Source organism: Odocoileus virginianus, chromosome 21 (assembly GCF_023699985.2).
Source record: "Odocoileus virginianus isolate 20LAN1187 ecotype Illinois chromosome 21, Ovbor_1.2, whole genome shotgun sequence".
Taxonomy (NCBI): domain Eukaryota; kingdom Metazoa; phylum Chordata; class Mammalia; order Artiodactyla; family Cervidae; genus Odocoileus; species Odocoileus virginianus.
The window spans coordinates 22529325-22551180 of NC_069694.1; the positions used below are offsets into that span (position 1 = coordinate 22529325).

General features: G+C 44.5%; 1 protein-coding gene across 2 annotated transcripts in view; it reads left to right on the forward strand.

Annotated features, from left to right (window-relative positions):
• The first annotated feature begins 457 nt into the window (after positions 1 to 457).
• ADGRA3 (adhesion G protein-coupled receptor A3) overlaps positions 458 to 21856 on the forward strand; it is a 123709-nt gene continuing 102310 nt past the window's right edge. For both annotated transcript variants that reach the window (XM_020915663.2, XM_070452090.1), the window contains exon 1: positions 458 to 976. In XM_020915663.2, the coding sequence (XP_020771322.2) occupies positions 738 to 976 (239 nt within the window). In that variant the 5' untranslated portion in view covers positions 458 to 737. The remainder of the gene's footprint in view (positions 977 to 21856) is intronic.

Below are 21856 nucleotides of genomic sequence, written 5' to 3' on the forward strand. Positions count from 1 at the left end.
GGGCACTCTTTCTTGTGTTCTCCAAAGAAATTGAGCCCTGCTCTCCTCCCTCTCCCCAAGCCCAGGACTGGGGCTCGCCGGGAGGAACGCGCGGGCCCCAGGGACACACGGGGCGCCTTTGTCTGAAGGAGGCGGAGAGAATAGCGAGAGTGACCACCGTGGCTGGAGTTTGGACTAGAACTTTCTTCCGCCCTCCCCACGAGTTACGGCACTCCCGCTGCCCCACAACTCCGGCCCGGAGGCCGGGAGCGCCTAGGTACCGGGGGTCCGGCTCCGCGGCGGGCGGCGCAGGTCCCCGAGCACGCCACTCCTTCCCGGAGCCGCGGGCGGCGAGGGGAGCGGAGACGGCGAGGTAGAGGAGAAGGAGGAGGAGGAGAGGAGGCGGCGAGGGGAAGGGGCGGGGGCGGCGGGCTGGGAGGAGCCGCCGCGGGCAGTGGCCGGGGGAGGCGGCGGCGACTGAGGAGGCGGTGGAGGAAGCGGCGGCGCTCCCGCCCGGCCGTAGAGCGGCGCTGGGACCCACGCGGCCGTGACCCCGCGGCTCCCCAGAGGCCGAGCGCGGCAGCTGCGGACAAAGGAGCATGTCGGCGCCGAGGAGGGCGCGTTCTCCGGCCACCTCGAGACTCCGGGCGCCGCCGGGCCCGCGCTGCGCTCCCGTCCGCCGGGCCACCGGGGCGGCCCGCTAGGCCAGCGCTGCGCCGCTCGGTCCGCAGGCCCCGGCCGGCCGCCCGGCCCGCAGCATGGAACGGCCCCGGCGCCCGCGGGGCCGCCCGCCGCCGCCCCTTCTGCTGCTGCCGCTGGCGCTGCTCGCGCTGCTGGGCGGCGAGGCCGTGGCTCTGCCCTCGGGCTGCAAGCACGACGGGCGGCCCCGCGGGGCCGGGAGGGCGGCGGGCGCCGCCGAGGGCAAGGTGGTGTGCAGCAGCCTGGAGCTCGCGCAGGTCCTGCCCCCGGACACGCTGCCGAACCGCACGGTCACCCTGTGAGTAGCCCGCGGGGCGCCCCTCTGTCCTGGCGCCGGGTCTCCTCCGTCCCAGCCGCTTTCCGTCGCGCCGCTTCTCCCTTCTCGCGACTTGGAAGACGCTCCCGCCGCCACCCCCGCGCCTTTATGTGCGTGCAGCCGCTGGCGGGGGTGATGCTGGGGAAGCCCCGGGTGCCTCTGCCCGGAGGCGTTTCTGCGGCTGGCGTGCGGGTGTGTGCCCGCGTCGCTCCGCTAGTTTGCAAAGTAAAAGTTTTAGGGTTTCCCCGCGCGGTCCCGGCGCAGTGCTTGTGAGCTGCGCGGTGCCACGTGAGGATGCAAGTAAACATGCTAGCGGCGGAGTTAAAGCTCATTCATCCTGTGCTGGGGCGGCAGGAAAACAGAGCTGGGCTAGAAGGGCCAGCCCTTCAGCTCCTTGCACAAGTTATTTGGACGCTAGTTTGCAGGATACTAAAGCCACACAGGGACTTTGAACGCCACTGTGTGTGATCTCCAAATTTCCAGACTGTTTGCTTTGCTTTTGCTCGCTGAGTTCTATTACATTAAAGAGCACCTTGTAAAATAAGAGTTATTTTTAAGGGCCCAGAAATATATTTGAGATGAAATCGTGCACCTTCGACCCCCGGGTTCTTGGGTATGAGAGCTTATCTTTAAAGCCGAGAACTTCAGATTTGCAAACTGGGTTTGTTGAGTCTTCCAACTCAAGGGACTTGATTTTCGGATTGAGTTTCCACCTGGAAAGAAAAATTTTTGGTCTCGTAACTCAGTTTGTGCTACGATTCACCGTCCAGTTTTGCAAATGTGGTTCTGCCAATTCTAGCTGAACTCTTGGCCCCGGTGACTCTTGATTTTATTTTCTGAACGATGAATTGGTTTGGGACAGTTTAAAAGTGTTTCTAATGGGTATTTTGTGGAACTGAAATATGAGCCCCTCGGCGCCTTGTGTTGTTTTGGTTGGTTTCCTAAAAAAGAATCAAAGCTGCCACTATAAAAACATGAAGGCAAGAGGAACAGCGTGACCTGTGAAAGAACTTAAAATATGGTTTTTAATTTAGCCCAGAAATATGGTTTTTAATTTAACCCAAATTAACCCTAGCAGGATTTATGGGTAAGTACAGATTTCATTACTAACACCTTTGTTCTTCGTTTCCATTTGTTTGAATTAGGAAAGGTTTAACACAGGGAAACTGTGTGTGTTTCTGTTTATGGAGGCCTGAAAATGGTAAAAGAGTTTTTGTTTTGTTTGATTCCTTTACCGACACTTGACCACTTGGTAGTGGCAACAGCTGTATTTATTTCTTAGCCAGATTCTTTGAAGTGGAAATCTTGAGTATGGGCCCATAATTACAGTCTGGAGTCAAGTGGAGAAAACCTTTGTTTTGGAGATATCCCTTGTTACTCTGAAGAAATTAGTCATATATTTGGCTTCTGAATCAGTGGCACTTAAGCTGATTCAAGTTTAGGTCGATTTTTCCTCAATTGTCAACAGTCCCAGCAGAATTAAAGCAGCTACTTGTAAATTGTTGATTTCGCAGGGGAAAAAAAGTTGATATTGTAGAAAATAATTTTTCAGCATATGATCAAACTTTCATTGAGTGTTAACGAGCTGATTAAAATATGTGCCTTTGAAATGTCATTTTAATCCTTTTTTTTGCACCTGAAAGCCTTTAAAATAATACTATTTAGTGAGTGGGAAGAATTATAATTAAGGATCAGATCAAGTTGATGTTCTGGATGAAGTTGGTTTCAGGTGTATCAGAATGGTGGGGGGGTGTTCTGGGCCAGTTTCCTCATTTTCCTAGAGAATAAATTAGAGGGTCATTCCTGTGATAAATTTATAGCGAGGGGGTCTGTGCCCTGGATTCTTGCCCTGCAGTTCACATGCTTTTTCATCTTCACTCCCTGTCTTCATCTTCCTTAGTTCAACACAGTTTTTTTTTTTTTAAATTAAATCATTTCTAGATCATTGGCAGTATGTTGAGGTTTGGACTAGGTGTTATTTTCCTAGGACTGTGGTAGATTAATCACTACTTTGATGGCTTAAGACAGCAAATTTCTTCTCTCACCATTCTGGAAGCCAGAAGTCCAAAAGCAAGGGTTTTAGCAGGGCCATGTTCCTGCCAAGGCCCTGGAGAATCCTTGCCTCTTTTCCGCTTCTGACTTTCCTTCACTTGTGGCAGCTCAATTCCAATCTGTTTCTGTCTTCCAGTGGTCTTCCCTCTGGTGTCTTTCAAATACTCTCCTTTCTCTTATGAGACACCAGTCTTTGAATTAAGGGGTCCACTGGAAGTCCAGGATGCTCTTTTCTCAAGATTCATGATTTAGTTCCATCTGCAGAAAACCCCACAAAAACCAACCCTATTTCCCAGCAGGGTTATTTTCAGAGGTCCTAGGGGTGAGAACTTGGGCCTTTGGTTTTGGGGCACACTCACTTTTCAGTTCATACAGAATATAGACAAAAACATTATCTTTCTTCTCCAGGAACTCACAGAGATTTGAGGAGAAGGTTTCATGAAGTCTTAGGACAGTATGGTAAACACTCTAATATCAGGGAGCACAATTAGCAAAAGGAACCCGTAAGAGGGCAACCGGGGTTCCTCTGGGGCATAGTGAGTGGGGTCGAGGATCTGAGAACCATACCCAATTTGAGAAGTATGAGAAAGATACTGTGGAGGAGATGAGGGGGTGAGAGGTGGGAGGCCCTGGCAGGCCCAGGGTAGTGGAGATGCTTGAGGAGTTGTGCATTTGAAGTTGCTGGAGTGTCAAGGACACCTGTCTAGTGCTTGGAATGGTGGTGATGGTGGTAGGGGTTTGGGGCGCTGTGGGGACAAGTCAAGGACAGGCGGGCTGTCTAATTCCTTCGGTGTGGCCAAGCGTTTTCAGCTGAGTTGTGATGTGGCTGCTGAGTGGAAAGTTAGGGGTTGAAAGGATGGCAGGGATTGAAGTTTTCTTTTTCTTTAATAGTGAAAAATAAGGTTGTTTCTTCTTAGTGGATGAACTGGACTTCGATGTAGCATAAAGCTCAGATCCTGCTGCTGCTGCTGCTGCTAAGTCGCTTCAGTTGTGTTCGACTCTGTGTGACCCCATAGACGGCAGCCCACCAGGCTCCTCCGTCCCTGGGATTCGCTAAGCAAGAATACTGAAGTGGGTTGCCATTTCCTTCTCCGTTAGATCCTTCTCTTATCTTAGTGAACAACGCTTATTTTCATAGCCGTGTTTCTAGAGAGGTTTGGCAGAAATCCTCAGCTTGACCACTATTGTTCCTTGTATCTTATGTAGCCTTTTGCATTAAAGGATTACCTTCCATTTATTATTTTTATGCACAAACTGAATACAAATTTTGTTGGGAATCTGTTTATTCCTATGTTTCATGTGAAATGCTCAATGTTAAGTTTTAAAAAATCTGAAGACGTCAGTGGTAGAAGGTTTCACAGATTTAGTCCTGGTTTTCCAATAGTTAGTGTTTTCCTGGTGATGCTACATGGTGATTCTAGATAAAAGATTTCTTTTTAAAAAAATTTATGATTTATTAAGTAACTTTGGGACAAAATCCAGATTTTTTTGACTGTTTAACAGACTAAAATAATGCTCGGGTTTGGTTTTTACTTTTATAAAATGTTACGTTCTTTTGCTGTCAGAGAACTGATAATTGGACATCACTGGTGTATGGAGCTCAGTGCCAGGTACACAAGAAGAAGTGCTGGTGTAAATGTTTGGAAACTTCAGTCTGGTTGGAGAGGGAAGATTTGCACCGAAGCAAAGCAGACATCTAGGGAACAATCTCAGAATGTCTGTAATTAAGTAATAAATTCTGTACTGCTGATTGTTTAAATGCTTTAGGAAGCCTGTTAAGAGGAGAGAGCTGTGGGGCCTTGGAGGCCTGGGAAGGTATTAAAATTTTCCTGGAGAAGTTAAGACTTGAGCACGGCCTGAGGGAAGGGAAAGGTTTGGGTTTTGAGCTAGGGGAGAGAGGGCATTCTGCTGTGGTGATGGACTGGCCCCGCTGAAAAGCAGAGAGGGCCATTTTCAGAACCTTTGGTCTGTCTGTGGTGTTTCAAGCACCAGTCTGGTCCAGGTCAGTTAGGGGAGTGTGTCCGGATGGGAAGGAGGAAAGGCCCAGGCTGAAGTCCCCTGGAGTGGTGGAGGGGCCTGAGAAGGAAGGAGCAGCTGGTGAGGTTGGGGGGCAGCGGCTGGGGAGTATTTGGTCATAGAAGCCAAGGGGAGTTCAGGTTTGAAGACAGGAATGGGGGCGCCCCAGTGAAGAGATGCTGCGAGGTCGGGAACAGTAAGAACAAGCTAGACTTGACAGCTTTGGTGCCCTCGGCGGGCCAGAGGCTGCAGGAGGCAGGTCGGGTGTTTTAAAGGGAGAACTGATGAGGAAGAAGTTTGGTGTGAGGAAAGAGAATCTTTGCATCTTGCTGAGTATGGTTGGGAATAGTTGGGGAGAAATGGATGATGGAAGGTGAGATATGATGGGAGCTGGAGCCCAGGTGGGGTGTTTGGCTTTTAGATGGAGGGGGCTTGTTCCATCCCCAAGTGGTGACAGGAGGGAGCTCGGGCAAAATGGTGGGTGGCAGACCCCCGAGGAGGGCATGTGGGATGAAGAGGGCTTTCCTGCCCCCTGGCATTTATTTTCTCAAAGACCTAGAGGCAGGGTGAGGGAAGAGGGTGAGGAGATGGTGTGAAGAGGAAGTGAATGAAGAGTGAAGTGGCCCTTTTGGAAAGGACCTGGGGATTGTAGAAATGTCACCCAGGTGGAGTGGTGTCCGTTTTTGCCTTCTGATCCAATTCGGAGGGAGATGGTCAGCATGTTCTTTTTTTTTCTCTTCAGTTGCTTTCAGCTTAGAGATGAGAACAGTGGATATTAGCCAGGCTGCTTCGCCAGGTGAGGACAACAGAGGACGAGAAGGAGCAGGGAGATTTTAATGAACCTCACGGACAGCTGCTGTGGTCTGAATTCATGTGGATCAAGGTTTTTATCTTTGAATGAAAGGTCGTCTCTGTAGCCATATTTTCCCATTTTCAGCACAGCCTTTTTCCCCCATGCACATCTGTTGAGACACTATTAATATTGTACACACAACTCTGAGTGCTAGGGATGGCTCTGAGTGCTAGGGATGGCTAGAATAAGCCATAATTATTTCATCCGAGGATCAATAATATACTCAAATTCCCTGCTTCACCACAGCATGCGTCTCATCGTCCCCTGAGCAGGTTTTTATGTATTTTGCTTCCTGTATGCCTCAGCTAAGTTTGCCACTCTTGCCTGGTGCCTCCTTCCTGGTAAAAATCTGGGTCCTCATTAATCTAGCCCAATTGCTGTGGACTCTTTTGTGCCTCTTCCAATGCTCTGATCCTTCTTTTCTCTAAACTTGGAAAGTGCTTCTTATCTGTGCTCTTGTGTCACTTTATGGGATATTTGATGCCTTCCTAAAGCATGTCCTGTCCCCGAAGGAAGGGCTCTGAGACCTCAGTGCGTGGGAACATAATCACTGTTTATTGATAAAAGTAATGCCAGCAACGATAGGACTGTGTGGTGGGAGGTCAGGACAAGCAGAGGGATGTGAATTCAAAATTTTACCCTTTTATGGCCAGTGAGAGCATTTCTTTAGTTTAGGTCAGCATTTCATAGCTGTTGGGTCCCTGATTCAAGAACAGATTGGGCAGTTACATTTGACTTACATGATCTTATGTGTGTGGTAAGCACACACTGCCAACATCCATTGGATCATAGAAAAAGCAAGAGAGTTCCAGAAAAGCATCTGCTTCTGCTTTATTGACTACACCAAAGCCTTTGACTGTGGATCACAACATAGTGTGGAAAATTCTTAAAAGAGATGGGAATACCAGACCACCTTACCTGCCTCCTAAGAAATCTGTATGCAGGTCTAAAAGCAACAGTTAGAACCGGACATGAAACAACGGACTGGTTCCAAATTGGAAAAGGAGTACGTCAAGGATGTATATTGTCACCCTGCTTATTTAACTTATATGCAGAGTACATCATGCAAAATGCCGGACTGGATGAAGCACAAGCTGGAATCAAGATTGCTGGAGAAATATCAATAATCTCAGATATGCAGATAACACCACCCTTATGGCAGAAAATGAAGAAGAGCTAAAGATCCTCTTGATAAAAGTGAAAGAGAAGAATGAAAAAGCTGGCTTAAAACTCAGTATTCAGAAAACGAAGATCATGGCATTCAGTCCCATCACTTCATGGCAAATAGATGGGGAAACAATGGAAACAATGACAGACTTTAATTTCTTGGGCTCCAAAATCACTGGAGATGGTGACTGCAGCCATGAAATTAAAAGACGTTTGCTCCTTGGAAGAAAAGCTATGACCAGCCTAGACAGCATATTCAAAAGCAAAGACATTACTTGGCAGACACAAGTCCATATAGTCAAAGCCATGTTTTTTCCAGTTATGTATGGATGTGAGAGTTGGACTGGAAAGAAAGCTGAGCACCAAAGAATGGATGCTTTTGAACTATGGTGTTGGAGAAGACTCTTGAGAGTCCCTTGGACAGCAAGGAGATTAAACCATTCAGTCCTAAAGGAAATCAGTCCTGAATATATTCATTGGAAGGACTGATGCTAAAGCTCCAATACTTTGGCCACCTGATGCGAAGAACTGACTCATTTGAAACACCTCGATGCTGGGAAAGACTGAAGGAGGAGGAGAAGGGGACAACAGAAGATGAGATGGTTGGATGGCATCACCACCTTGATGGATGTGAGTTTGAGTCAGTGGACATGAGTTTGAGCAAGCTCTGGGAGTTGTTGATGGGCAGGGAAGCCTGGTGTGCTGCTGTCCATGGGGTTGCAAAGAGTCAGACACCGACTGTGTGACTGAACTGAACTGAAGCGCACACGTAAAACCATGTTTTCACAGGTTGATCAGAAATACTGAAGAATTTTGGGCAGACTTAGGCATTTGGTTTATGAATGCAAGTCTTGGTGGTGGTGGTTTAGTCGCTGAGTTGTGTCCGACTCTTGCTACCCCATGGACAGTAGCCTGCCAGGCTCCTCTGTCCCTGGGGTTCTCCAGGCAAGAATACTGGAGTGGATTGCCATTTCCTTCTCCAGGGGATCTTCCCAACTAGGAATCAAACCCTGGTCTCCTGCATTGCAGGCAGATTCTTTTCCAACTGAGCTATAAGGGAAGCGTTTTTCCAATCTGGTGAGGTTTTGCATGACCCAGCCACTGAATCCTGTTGCTTCTTAACCTGCTTTGGAGTCCTCCACCAAAATAAGTAAAAATAAGGAAGTAAAAGCTCCTGAAAGTAATCAGAAAATAACACAGGGTGAAGTTTCTTCGAGTAGTATTTAGGACTTTTTTTTCCTTCTTATTTAGTTGCTTCTCTGAAAATAGTTGTTTTCTGTATTGGCTGTCCTCCTATGAAGGAATTTTTTTTTTTTTTAATTATAGCAGCTCTATTTAGCTTTGGTAAGTCTTAATTGTGGCACACAGGATCTTCATTGCATCAGGCAGATCTTCTGTTACAGAGCCCTGGCTCTGCTGCCTGAGGGATCTTAGTTCCCCTGCCAGGGATCAAACCTAAGTCCCCTGCATTGCCGGGAGGATTCTTAACCACTGGGCCACCACGGAAGTACCTCGCGTGGAGAAATCTTAAGTCCAGAGAACGTATCTAATCCATTGTTGTCAACATTTTTCTCAAAAACAGACAAAAAATAGGATACAGGATTCTTAACATTTTAGTAACTTATTAAGTCAGTTTTTTTTTTTGCAAAAATTAGGAAGCTGTAGATGCAGACTTGCTCAATGAGTTTTTAATTGTTGCCTAACTAAATTTATTTTAATACAATTTTTAATGGTTTATGCATGGTTTAGCTTGTTTTTATGTTCACGCGCAAACGGTTTTAGTCTGAAGAGGGAGTTTTAAATTAAGCAATCTCTCCCAAGCTTTTTTTTTTTTTAAATTTTGCATGTGTGGTGAGGGAAACTCCTGCATGTTGGATGGGACAGAACAGAGCTGTAGCTGTCTCCCCACAGAAGGGACATGTCTGTCCTGGCCACTTTTAGTGCCACTGCACCTTGCAAATATTGGGCATTTCACTCAGGTAACCTTTTCTTGTCCTCAGAGCTTGAAGGGATTGGTTTGAGAATCATCTAGGATTCCCCCTCTCTCCTGTGCCTGCTCAGCTTCCCCCCAGCACCCTTTGTCTGCAGGCTGCAAGCCCAGCTGTAAACCTGCTTTCCCACACACAGCAGGGGCCTTCCGAAGTCCAGACTTTTGGTAATCCCTCTTCTCTAGTGGCTGTCTTCATAATTCCTATCCTAGTTTTCAAAACTGCTTGCTTTTGTGTTCGCTCAGCAAATAGTTATTCACTGCCTGCTCTGCCTGTTATCGACATAATTTAGGTGGGCTTGTATGACTGTTTTTGGCCGTTGGACCAGTTTTCTCCTAGTCTCGTGTGCTTGTATTCCTTTCTGGAACTCCACCTCTTGCCTTCCAGAAACACAGTATCTCCCTGGCCTGCCTTTTTGTGACCCAGTTTAACCTGCATCCTCTTCCTTTGCCACACTTTGCAGTGAGAACTGGAGATAACGGGTTGTGGGGGGTAGGGGAACTGGTGGACTTTCAAAAATTATTATAGGCATTGAGGTTTCTAAAGATATATCTGCAAGACTGGTTTAGGAACAGCGTAGCCAATGGGACTGGTAGACCATGGTGGGCAGTGACCACCTTTGCTTTCCCCTCACATCTGCCTGCTGGGCACAGACTCTTTCTTTCACCTCATCTGTCTCTGATTTCCTGTAGCACGTAATCACCTCCAGTACTCAGAGCAGTTCTTTCTGAGGAGTTTCATGTTCACTGACACACAACACACAACACACAACACACACACACACACACGTTTGTGTAGGGTGCACACACACGTTTGTGTAGGGTGCCAGACCCTGCATCGGAGGAGCAGTTATTTCCACCTTCCTGTAAGCTGGCTGCTGAGTTTGCTGTTGAGGCTTTTCACCTTGATTTGAATCACCTGGGAGCATTAAAAGCTCAGGTGCCGGGTCTCAGGATCTGACTTGACTGCTCCAGGATGGGGCCTGGGGGTTGGTATTTTTCACAGCTCTGCGGGTGATGCTCTTGTCACCTGGGCTAAGAACCTGTTTTCTAGGTGTTTTCTTCACCACTTGTCATCTGATACAACAAAGGAAGGTCGAAGAGCAGCGGGGCAGGTTGAGGATAACTGCCCCAAGGGGAAGGGGCTGTTCCAAGTGGAGCAAGGATGGACGGAAATCAGGAGATGTTTTTAGGACAGAGAACTGAGAGCTTTAGGTTGGGGCCTTATTCATAAGAGAGGAGAAAAATGACTGTATGTCAAGTGGGGAATAGTATGCTGAACTGTGATTGAATATCAACTCATGGGGTTAATGGCTTTCCAGATGGGGTTAATGGCTCAGCGGTAAAGAAGACGCAGGTTTGATCCCTGGGTTGGGAAGATCCTCTGGAGAAGGAAATGGCAACCCACTGCAGTACTCTTGCCTGAAACATCCCATGGACAGAGGAATCTGACGGGTGACAGTCCGTGGGGTCGCTAAGAGTCGGACACGACTGAGCAAGTTAACAGCAGCAGCAACAGCGTGGGGCTAAGGGCTGTAAGGTTGTGGAGATGCGTGGTGGCGCTGGAAGGATGAACTGAGAGATTCTAAGGACAGCGTTAAACCAGTAGTTGAGGGCCTGATACTCAGGTGGAGCAGACAACAAAACATAATAGCCCCTGCCTTGGTCTGCCTTAAATCCTTTATTGTATATCAAATTTAAAATAGATTTATTTCTGATAATAATCCATTATTAATTTAAATATAACAAAAGTATAGAGAATCCATGAGAGGCCCAATTCCCCAAGTATCTACCTGCTGAGAATGTTTTGTTTGGTCTTTACTTGTCTAAGTTATTTAAAAGAGCTTATTTTAATTTACATCCTCATTATAAGTCAAGTTTCATATATTTTGACACATCTACAGAAGGGTCATTTGTATTTGGCTGCCTTCTCTGTACATTTTTAGTTTCCAGTAGTTGTTTTCACCACCCAGTTGACAGTTGATTTTTTGAGTGACCACTCATTGTCTGAAAATGTAGTACTTTCATTATTTTCTTGCTGCTTTGGCTGGGACTGAGGAGGCAGGATTGTGGGTGTCTTTGTCATGTTCTTGACTTGATAATGGACAGGTTTGTTGGGCAGATGAGGACAAGAAATATTTCCTGGCAGGACACTTGATTTTGTTGAGAGGCTAAATCCACTCACATAGCAGGCATTTGCTAGTTGCTTTTAGCTCTTTATCAATTCACATGACTGACATTCTTGGTTCTTAGGTAAATAAAAGATATCTTTTGCCCTTCTTTTCCTTCCCATATTTTGCCTTGTTATGTTAAATTATGTAATGGTTGAATTGTACATGTTTGAAATCTCTTCTTCCTGAATAATCAGTATGGGGGGGGAGGGCACACCTGTGAAATGCAGTCTTAGACAAAGAAGGCTCAATTGTCAGTCATCCTCACTCTCTACCTCTTAGGCTATTTTTATTAAATTCTTTTGGATGACAGTGGCATGAGCATGAAGAAAATCTTTTGGCAGGATTGCTAGCTCTAAAAACAAAAGCAGTGCTTCCACTTAGTAGTCAAGAATTGTACAGTAATCCTCCTTTATACTCAGTTTCAGTTACTCGTGGTGAACCATGGGCCACAAATATTAAATGGAAAATTCCAGAAATAAACAGTTCATAAGTTTTAAGTTGTGTGCTGTTCTGAGTCACATGGTGAAATCTTGCTCTCTCCTGCCTGGGATGGGAATCATCCTCTTGTCCAGAGTATCCTCCTGTTCGTCACTTAGTGGCCGTCTGGGTTATAAGTCATCAGATCGACTGTCCTGGAAGTTCAGTGGCTTCTGTTCAAGCCACCCTTATTTTACTTCATAATGACCCCTCAAGTGTAGGAGTATTGATGCTGGCGATTCAAAGGTGCCAAATAGAAATCTGTAAAATGCTTTCTTTAAGTGGAAAGGTGAAAGTTCTAGATTTAACACGGAAAGAAAAATAATCATATATACTGAGGTTGCTAAGATCTACAGTAAGAACAAATCCTTTAGCCATGAAATAGTGAAGAAAAAAGAATTCGTGCTCATTTTGCTGTTGCACCACAGACTGCAAAAATTATGGCCACAGTGTGTGATAAGTGCTTAGTTAGATGCAAAAGACCTTTTTCATTTGTGCAATGAGATATTTTGAGAGGGAAACCCTCTGCATAGAACTTTGATTACAATGTGTTGTCATAATTGTCTTAGTTTATTACTAATAATCCCTTACTGTGCCGTCTTTATAAACTAAACTTTATCAGAGAATGTATATATTGGAAAAAAATAATACATAAAGGATACTGAAGTTGGAGGCATCCGCTGGGGGCCTTGAAGCGTTTCCCCTGTGGCTAGGAGGGACTCCTGTACTTGCAGGCCAAGATGTTTCCCCAGAATAGGAACAAGCATGTCTGCCACCCAGGCTGGGGAGAAATAAAGACCCCTGTGGGTAATCTAAGCTCCCCAAGCTGCACCCCTACCCCTCTCCCCTGCATCCTCCCAGTATGGGACATAATATACAGCAGGTGATTGTGAGTTAAATTCACTGCCTATATGAAGACATTTCTGAATTAGAATACATAGTTCCATCTATGTGATCTTGCCTCCCCTAGATAATGGAGCTTGGAGACTTTTTTGTCCTCTCCTCCCACTCTCACACCTAGAAGAGTGGTAGGCTTTTCATTGGCATTTCTGTGATCGCCTCCTATCATGAGCTGGATAGAAAGCAGGTTGTAAATTGTGTTGGGGATGACACTTCAGTCTAAACCCTCCTGAGATTTAATTGAAGGAAACTTAAAGCAGGCTTTGGAGATGCAGCTGTAACACAGATTCTATAATGCAGTTGTTAAGCTTCTCTTTCTTCAAGACTGCTTGAATCTAAGTCTAATTAAATTGATTCATTTCCCATCAAGATAAGACTTAAAAGCATTCTTTGTTTTATTGTGCAGTTCTTCCCAACTCTTTTCTCCTGAAAAGGCAAAGAGAAATTGACTAGGGGTGTATTCATCTCTAGTACCATATTTAAGGCAGATGGGCTTTCTATTAGATTAAAATTTTTTTTTTTAACCTTCCTTTTGTTTGTTTGAAACAAGCCCAAGTGTAAACTCTCCCTTGCTGGTGAAGATTTGATTAGATTTCTAAAGTCTTTCCAATACCATGGAACTTGCAGTCCACCTTGATAATCAGTGGTAGGCCGGCTTCTCCATTCCTTGTACCCACATCCTGCCTCACCTTTGCTTGCATTACTGCAGCTGTCATCCTCTTTGGAATTATTTATTTACAATCCTTGCTGTCTTACCAGATTGTGAACTTTTTTTTATTTTTTATTTTTTTTTTGTGAACTTTTTTTTAAATTGACGTATATATACTTGGTTTAGTTTCAAAATGTCCAACATAGTGATTCAGTATTTTTGTAACTTTAAATGGAGTATGCCTGTATATACTAAGCACTTCAGTCATGTCTGACTCTTTGCGAACTAATGGACTGTAGCCCGCCAGTTTCCTCTGTCTATGGGTTTCTCCAGGCAGGAATACTGGAGTGAATAGCCATGCCCTCCTCCATGGGATCGTCCCAACCCAGGGATCGAACTCATATCTCTCACATCTCCTGCATGGGTTCTTTACCACTAGCATCACCTGAGAAGCCCTTAAATGGAGTATAATCTATAACAAAATAATGGCCATATTTGTCTGTGCTGTACAATATATCCTTGTGGCATATTTACTTTATACATAGTGGGTTGTATCTCTTAATTTCCTACCCCTATTGTGCCCCTCTCCCCATTTCTTCTCCCCATTGGTGATCACTAGTTTGTTCTCTGTATCAAAGTCTGTTTTTTCTTTTGTTACATCTATCCCTTTGGAGATCAAACCAGTCAATCCTAACAGAAATCAACCTTGACTATCCATTGGAAGCACTCATGCCGAAGCTTCTATACTTTGGGCACCTGATGCAAAGAGCTGACTCATTGGAAAAGACCCTGATGCTGGGAAAGATTGAGGGCAGGAGAAGGGGACAACAGAGGAAGAGATGCTTGGATGGCATCACTGACTCAATGGACATGAGTTTGAGCAAACTCCGGGAGATGGTGAAGGACAGGGAAGCCTGGCGTGCTGCAGTCCATGGGGTCTCATAGAGTGGAACTCAACTTAGTGACTGAGCAACAATGAGTGATAACATAGTGTTTGTCTTTCTGTGTCTGACTTATTTGTCTTAGCATGATATTCCCTAAGTCCATCAACTTTGTTGAGTTTCCTTCTATTTTGTGGCCTAGTAATGTTCTTGTGTATATGTACCACATCTTCTTCATCTGTTCAACTATTGTTGAACACTTAGGTTGCCTCTCTATCTTGGCATTTGTAAGTAATGCTGCTACGAACGTTGGGTGCATGTATTTTTTTAAATTAGTGTCTTTGTTTTCTTCAGATGTATACCCAGCTGTGAAATTTCTGGATCGTGTGGTTCTGTTTTTTATTTTTGAGGAAACTCCATAGTGTTTTCATAGTGGCTGCACCAGACTGTAAACTCTTGATGGTGATATTTACCTCTCTATCCTCAGTATCTATCACATAAACCCTTAGTAAGTCTTTGTATAAGTAAGGCCCATGTTCCCCGCTGTTTTTCTTTTTTTCCTCAAGTAGAACTAGAAGAAGAATCTTGCATTATTTTTAACACAGGATGATGAATCTATCACTGATAAGCTTGAGAGTCTTCAAAGCGGAGTACCCAACCTACAAGGTCAAGGCTTAAACTCCCACTCTGTATTTGATAGTGAAAAGCCTTTCTCTCTTACCCATATTACTTTGTTGTTTTCTCTCCTTTTCTTGATCCACTTCCCTTCTTCTTTTTGAGAGACTGTCACTTACCTTTTCTGTATTTTAGGCTTCTCCCCTCCTTTGTGATGTTTCTTCTTGGCACTCAGCCTCTGTTCAAACAAACAGGCAACAACAATCTTGCCTCCCTCACATTACCCTTGCCACAGCACCGTGTAGTTACTCTTCTTATTTCACAATTAAGCTTCTTAAAAAGCAACATGAATTCAGCCTGGCTTTTCCTTACCGTATTTCAGTTTCAGTTTCAGTCCATAGTTTCTACACTGCGCTTTGCCTGAAATCAGCCTAAACTCAAAGATCTTTCATTCTTCCATTGCATGTGTAGTCTTCTCCTGGTCACCGCCTCTGTTACCATGTTCACTTAATTATTAAATTTCATCATTTTGACGTGGTTTGGGCTCAGCAGCTCCTATGAGGAAGTGGCTAGCTTGGCTGCATGGTTTCCTGCCAAGATGACCACAGAGAGCAATACCTCCTTAGGGGATGGTGTTTTTTGAAGGCAAAGCCCTACGGAATGCGTATCGTCCACCCTGAACCACCATAAACAGAGATTGTCTACTTGAGATTATTGCCTACTTAGAGAAACCTAGTTAACTGTCTGCCATGGCTTGATTTTTTTTCAGGGATCCTTACTAGGGGCGGGAGGGGAACTGTCTTTGGGTTCTTCCCCCAGGGATAAAGTTGAAAAACTTGTCCATCAGCTTAACTAGAACAGTTTAGCAACCACACACTGGGGACTTTGTCAGACTTTCCCTTTTTAAGCTTTGTTAGTGTTTCCATTATTTTTCCTTTTAGTGTTTCATGGAACTTTAAAAATTGCAGATGTTTTCTTGTCACCGCATGGAGCAGAGATGAGGGGGGATTTTGGAGATCTCCTACACTAAGTCTTACTTACACTAAGTCTTACCCCATCTTAGAGTAGATGGTGACCGCTTATAAATGGAAAGAAACTATTTTTCTGTTGGGAGGTTGATAGTAAAGCCAATGTGAAGAACATTCTTGTTTCAGGAGAAATAGGATTTCAGAAAACTTCTTAGATTAGCTCTGTTGAGATTAATTTGGTAAACTTGCTGTTTCTATTTCTGATGTAGCTGTAAAGAATCCATGATTGAGTAGCTAATGTAGGTGGTTAAAAACTTTTGTTTTAATGCTAGTTCAACTTTCTCCCAAAACCAGCTCGATAATTGCCTTAAACTATTGTGAATAGCACAAACTAATAACTCTGTAGAGCTCCTTGGCCTCCAGAACTTTATATAGTTGACCCTTGAACAACAAAAATTTGAACTTTGTGGTTACACTTATGAGAGGAAGTTTTTCAGTAAGTACTATAGTACAATGTAGTACTCAACGTTCAAAAAACTTAACATCATGCCATCTGGTCTCATCACTTCATGGCAGATAGATGGGAAAAAGGTGGAAGCAGTGACATTTTATTTTTTTGGGCTCCAAACCCACTGTGGACGTGACTGCAGCCATGAAATCAAAAGACTCTTGCCCCTTGGGAGAAAAGCTATGACAAACCTAGACAGCATATTAGAAAGCAGAGACATCACTTTGCCAGTGAAAGTTCATCTAGTCAAAGGTATGGTTTTTCCAGTAGTCATGTATGGATGTGAGAGTTGGACCATAAAGAAGGCTGAACTCCAAAAAATTGATGCTTTCAAATTGTGCTGGAGAAGACTTTTGGGGGTCCCTCGGACAGGAAGGAAATTGAACCGATCAATCCTAAAGGAAATCAACCCTGAATATTAACTGGAAGGACTGATGCTGAAGCTCTAATACTTTGGCCACCTGATGTGAAGAGCCAACTCATTGGAAAAGACCCTGATGCTTGGAAAGATTGAGGGCAGGAGGAGAAGGGGGTGACAGAGGATGAGATGGTTGGATGGCATCACTGACCCAATGGACATGAGTTTTGGCAAACTCTGGGAGATACTGAAGAAGAGGGAAGCCTGGTGTGCTGCGGTCCATGGGTTGCAAAGAGTTGGATACATCTGACTGACTGAACAACAACAATAGAACTACATGATCTGAGGTGGGTTGAATTCATAGATGTGGAGGAACCACATATAGTGAGAGCTGACTACAAGTTGGATTTTCCACTGAGTGGAGGGTTGGTGCCCTAACCGCCATGTTTTTCAAGGCTTAACTGGGTATCAGTTCAGTTGCTCAGTCGTGTCGTTTCCGACTCCTTGCGACCCCATGGACTGCAGCACTCCATGATTTCTTTAGAGCTGGCTGACTCATGGGGAAATAGAATAACTGAGACTTCTCTTTAAGGACTTACTGTGTCCTAGTAACTCAAGTTCTAATTTCGATATTTATCATGTGCCGGGTACAGTGCCAAATGCTCCACATACACATCTTAGTTGTTAAAATAACTTCATAAGCTTGGCACTGTCCCCATTTTTCAGGTGTGCCATCTGAGCGGGGACAGGCAAATTGATCCTCTCAGGTTACATGCTGTGTAGGCTCTGGCCCAGGAATGTGGCCTTTAAGCTTGTAATTCTCACTGTTGTTCAGTTAATAAAAGTCACTGACTACCTAAATGCTCATAATGGCAGTAGGGGTTGAGGGGAAGCCTTTGCAGCACAAAAGAGATGGGGAACTTCTTTACTTTGAACCATTTCTTTAGAGTTGGCTGACATGGGAAAATGGAGTAACTGAGACTTCACCTTCAGTACTTACTGTGTCCTAGTAACTCAAAGACAGATGTAGTGTCTCGTTTTGCTATCAGCAAGTTGTTACGGGAATGATCAGAGCGTCATACTTAGGACTACATTGTAGTATTATTGATTATTAAATAGTCCTCTTGCTTGTGTTCCTGAGATCAAAAATTTTATCCTAGAGTGATATCTTCGAGTAATAAATGACCAACCTCAGGCGTTGCTGCCCTGTTAAGATGAAAGGAATAATGGCATCATTGGGGGTAGTTGCATTTTTGATGGGTCTCCGTGGGACGTGAATCCATCACACACACTTGTCAGGGAGCACTCACGTCTACCTGTCAGAGTCGTGCCTGAGTAAGCAGGGAGCTGGTGTGCCTATTCCATGTTTGACAAAAATGCCCAGAAAGCAGGAAACAGAGGAATTAACAGCAAGACTCAAAAGTGTTCGGGGGCTCTATTAGCTTTGCTACCGAGTAGAATGTGACCCTTTACACATCATAATTTTTCTGGGTATCACTTTCCTGAAGAGTAAAATAAGATTTTGAACTAGGTTATCTTTAAGTCTCTTTAACTGCTGAAATTCAAGATTACTGAGATATTTTTAAAAATCCTCAGAGTTCATATGTACATTTGATGAAGCTCAAATTGTGTATTAGAAGGGGCTTGTTGCATTATAATAGTAACTAAGCGCAGGGCTGTTTTCTTGGCAGATGTTGGGGCTGTGCAGTCCTTAGTATTTGGCCGCATGCCTTTTCTCACCACTATTAGGCTGATTGCCCCTCAGTTGCGGGCTGAGACCTGCCCTCGTTCCCTAGGGCTAAACCAACATGGAACTTTGTGCTTTCATCCTGTTAGCTGATTTTTTTTTTTTGTCCCTGAGTTAGATCTGAATCCTTGAGCTCTAGCACTGAATTCTGGCTATCTCTCAGTAGATCCTCATTCTTTTCCTCTGTTAAAGAAATATAGATTATTAAGTCCTAGCGCAGTTAGTCTACCAGCCTGCTTATCTGAGTTTCTGAGTATCACAGGAATGTACAAGGTGTCCATAAAGTTCAGAAGCATACTTTTTTCCAAGCAACGTGAAAATGCTTTTTTTGACTTTATACATACACATGGATATTTTCCCCTTTATTTCCAGACTGTATGGATATGCTGCAGATTTTGTATCACGTGATGATTTTTCTTGCCTGCATGCTCCCCCCACGCCCTTACATGTTTGTTTTGCATCCTCTGATGCGACTGTTCTGACCGATTCTGCTTCACAGCACTTCCCTGTTGGCTGTGTACACAGTTCACCTTCAGTGGGCAGGTCAGTTCCTGGTCACGATGCCTCCACCAGTTATAGAAAGTACGTTGAGGTCGTAATGGCTGTGATAGAGTTTCTGTTGTAGAACCAGTATGGTAAATAGATGCCTTGAATGACAACATGTGTGAATTGGGAGCAGCCATCAGAAGTGTTGCCTGAGCTTATCAGGAACGTGCCAGTTCAGATGCCTGCTCTGGCACAGGATGGGGAGGTGGTGGCACACATGCCCTTTTTTTGCCAGTGGCCCCGGAACCCCAAAACTCTGTTAATGACTGGATTGTTTGGTTTTATAATCTTGGGGTCACATGGGTTTTTGTATATACCCAGGTTGTTTCCTGTTTGATACAGTTTCAACAGCTACATGGAAAGAGTGTCTCTGAATTTTACAAGAGTCTTAGGAGATTTCTTTTCTTTTTTTGAGGCATGTGGGATCTTTGTTCTCCAAAGTATGAAAGTCTTAGTTGCTTGGTAGTGTCCAGCTCCTTGTGACACCATGGATGGTAGCCTGCCTGGCTCCTCTGTCCATCGGGATTCTCCAGGCAAGAATACCGGAGTGGGTAGATACTCCCTTCTCCGGGGATCTTCCGACCAAGGGATTGAACCCAGGTCTCCTGCATTGCTGGTGTATTCTTTACCATCTGAGCCACAAGGGACGCCCCCTGTAGTGAAAATGCAGATTCTTAACCATTGAACCTCCAGGGAGGTCTTTCTTACCAAAAGAATTAGACAATTCTTTGCTTAGCAGTAAGCACTATACTTGTCAGAAATAATGATTTCACTCCTTGTAATAGTTTCCGAACTCTAAGTATCTTCTAACAGATACTGGCACCCAGCATTTGGGCCAGCTGCCTAAGAATTTTTGGAAGATCGTATTGGAAATTGCTGGTTCCCATGTATTAAGAACCTCCTACGAATTAGTGAGAAGAGGCAGATAATCCATTTGAAATATGGGCCAGTAATAATCGGTGATGTTTGTTGAGTGTGCCAGATCCTGGCGTAAGTGTTTTTAAGGGTTGTGTTGTATTAGTTGATTCTCATACTTCCCTCATGAGGTAATTATTATTATGATCTCGCTTCTGTGCCTGAGCAAGGGAGGCATAGAAGCTCGTTAATTTTCCTGAGGTCACCCGGGCAGTAAGAGGTGAGCCAGGCTGTGAGCTGAGGCAGTCTGACTGGAGAGTTCTCACTTAACAACCAGTGTGTTATAGTGGTCAAAGGACATTTGCACACCTTCACAGGAAGGGAACACAAATTAACAATGGGAAGTGGAAATGACAAAGTACCACTTTTTTTCCTACTCAGATTGAAGCATGACTCTGGCAAGAATGTTTCGGGGCTGATGTGTGAACTTGTTTCCCTCCTTCCCTCCAGCCCATTCATTAATTTAGGGGCACCCCCTCTATAGGTAGCCAGGCACTGTGCAGCTAGCTCCCACCCTGAGCAGAAGACCCACACGCTCTGAGCCGGAGCTTCTGACCTGCAGAGCTGTGTGTAAGTGATAGGTGTTGATTTAAAGCACCAAGTTTGTGGTAATTCGTTATGCAGCAAAAGAAAATATTACAGAGAGGTTATCTCTGTTTAAAAGGATTTTCCCCTTTCTGTTTGCACTTTGAATTCCTCCTCATTTAACAACAAAGTTCAGAAATGTTTCCCTTATTCATTTGCGTTTCTGCAACACTTAAACTCTGTATTTTCTTTGAATCATACAGTCCTCTTGTAGCACTTTATACCAAGATTAATGTGTTGTGTTAGTCCTTGAGACCTATTATTGTGTCCTTTAATGTAACTCCCAGCACACAATAGATGCGCAAATACACTCGATTAATGCGTAGTAGGTTCATCGTGAATTTCAACTTAAAAATCAGACTCAAAATCCTAGAAGAAACTCATTCTGGTCCCAGGAGAAAGCTCTCTATTTGATTAAAATGCCAAATAAGCATGCTTTTATTGTATTCATAAATATTAAGTGTCCAGTGTTCTTTATGATGTTAAAGACACCTTGAAAAATAGGCTTCCTTTTCTCATTGAGCTAATGTGTTCCTAAGGTAAAATGAAGTATTATTTAATAAGCAGTTTTTCATTTTAGGCATTTTGGAAACAATCAGTTCAGTTCAGTCACTCAATCGTGTCAACTCTTTGCTACGCCATGAACTGCAGCATGCCAGGCCTCCCTGTCCTGCAGCAACTCCTGGAGTTCACCCAAACTCATGTCCATCAAGTCGGTGATGCCATCCAACCATCTCATCCTCTGTCTTCCCCTTCTCCTCTCATCTTCTATCTTTACCAGCATCAGGGTCTTTTCAGATGAGTCAGTTTTTCGCATCAGGTGGCCAAAGTATTGGAGTTTCAGCTTCAACATCAGTCCTTCCAATGAACACCCAGGACTGATCTCCTTTAGGATGGACTGGTTGGATCTCCTTGCAGTCAAAGGGACTCTCAAGAGTCTTCTCCAACACCACAGTTCAAAAGCATCAATTCTTTGGTGCTCAGCTTTCTTTATAGTCCAAGTCTCACATCCATACATGACCACTGGAAAAACCATAGCCTTGACTAGACGGGACGGACCTTTGTTGGCAAAGTAATGTCTCTGCTTTTTAATATGCTATATAGGTTGGTCATAACTTTTCTTCCAAGGAGTAAGCATCTTTTAATTTCATGGCTGAAGTCACCATCTGCAGTGATTTTGGAGCCCCCCAAAATGAAAAGTCTCTCACTCTTTCCACTGTTTCCTGATCTATTTGCCATGAAAGTGATAGGACCAGATGCCATGATCTTAGTTTTCTGAATATTGAGCTTCAAGCCAACTTTTTCACTCTCCTCTTTCATCTTCATCAAGAGGCTCTTTAGTTCTTTGCTTTCTGCCATTAGGGTGGTGTCATCTGCATATCTGAGGTTATTGATATTTCTCCTGGCAATCTTGATTCCAGCTTGTGCTTCCTCCAGCTCAGCGTTTCTCATGATGTACTCTGC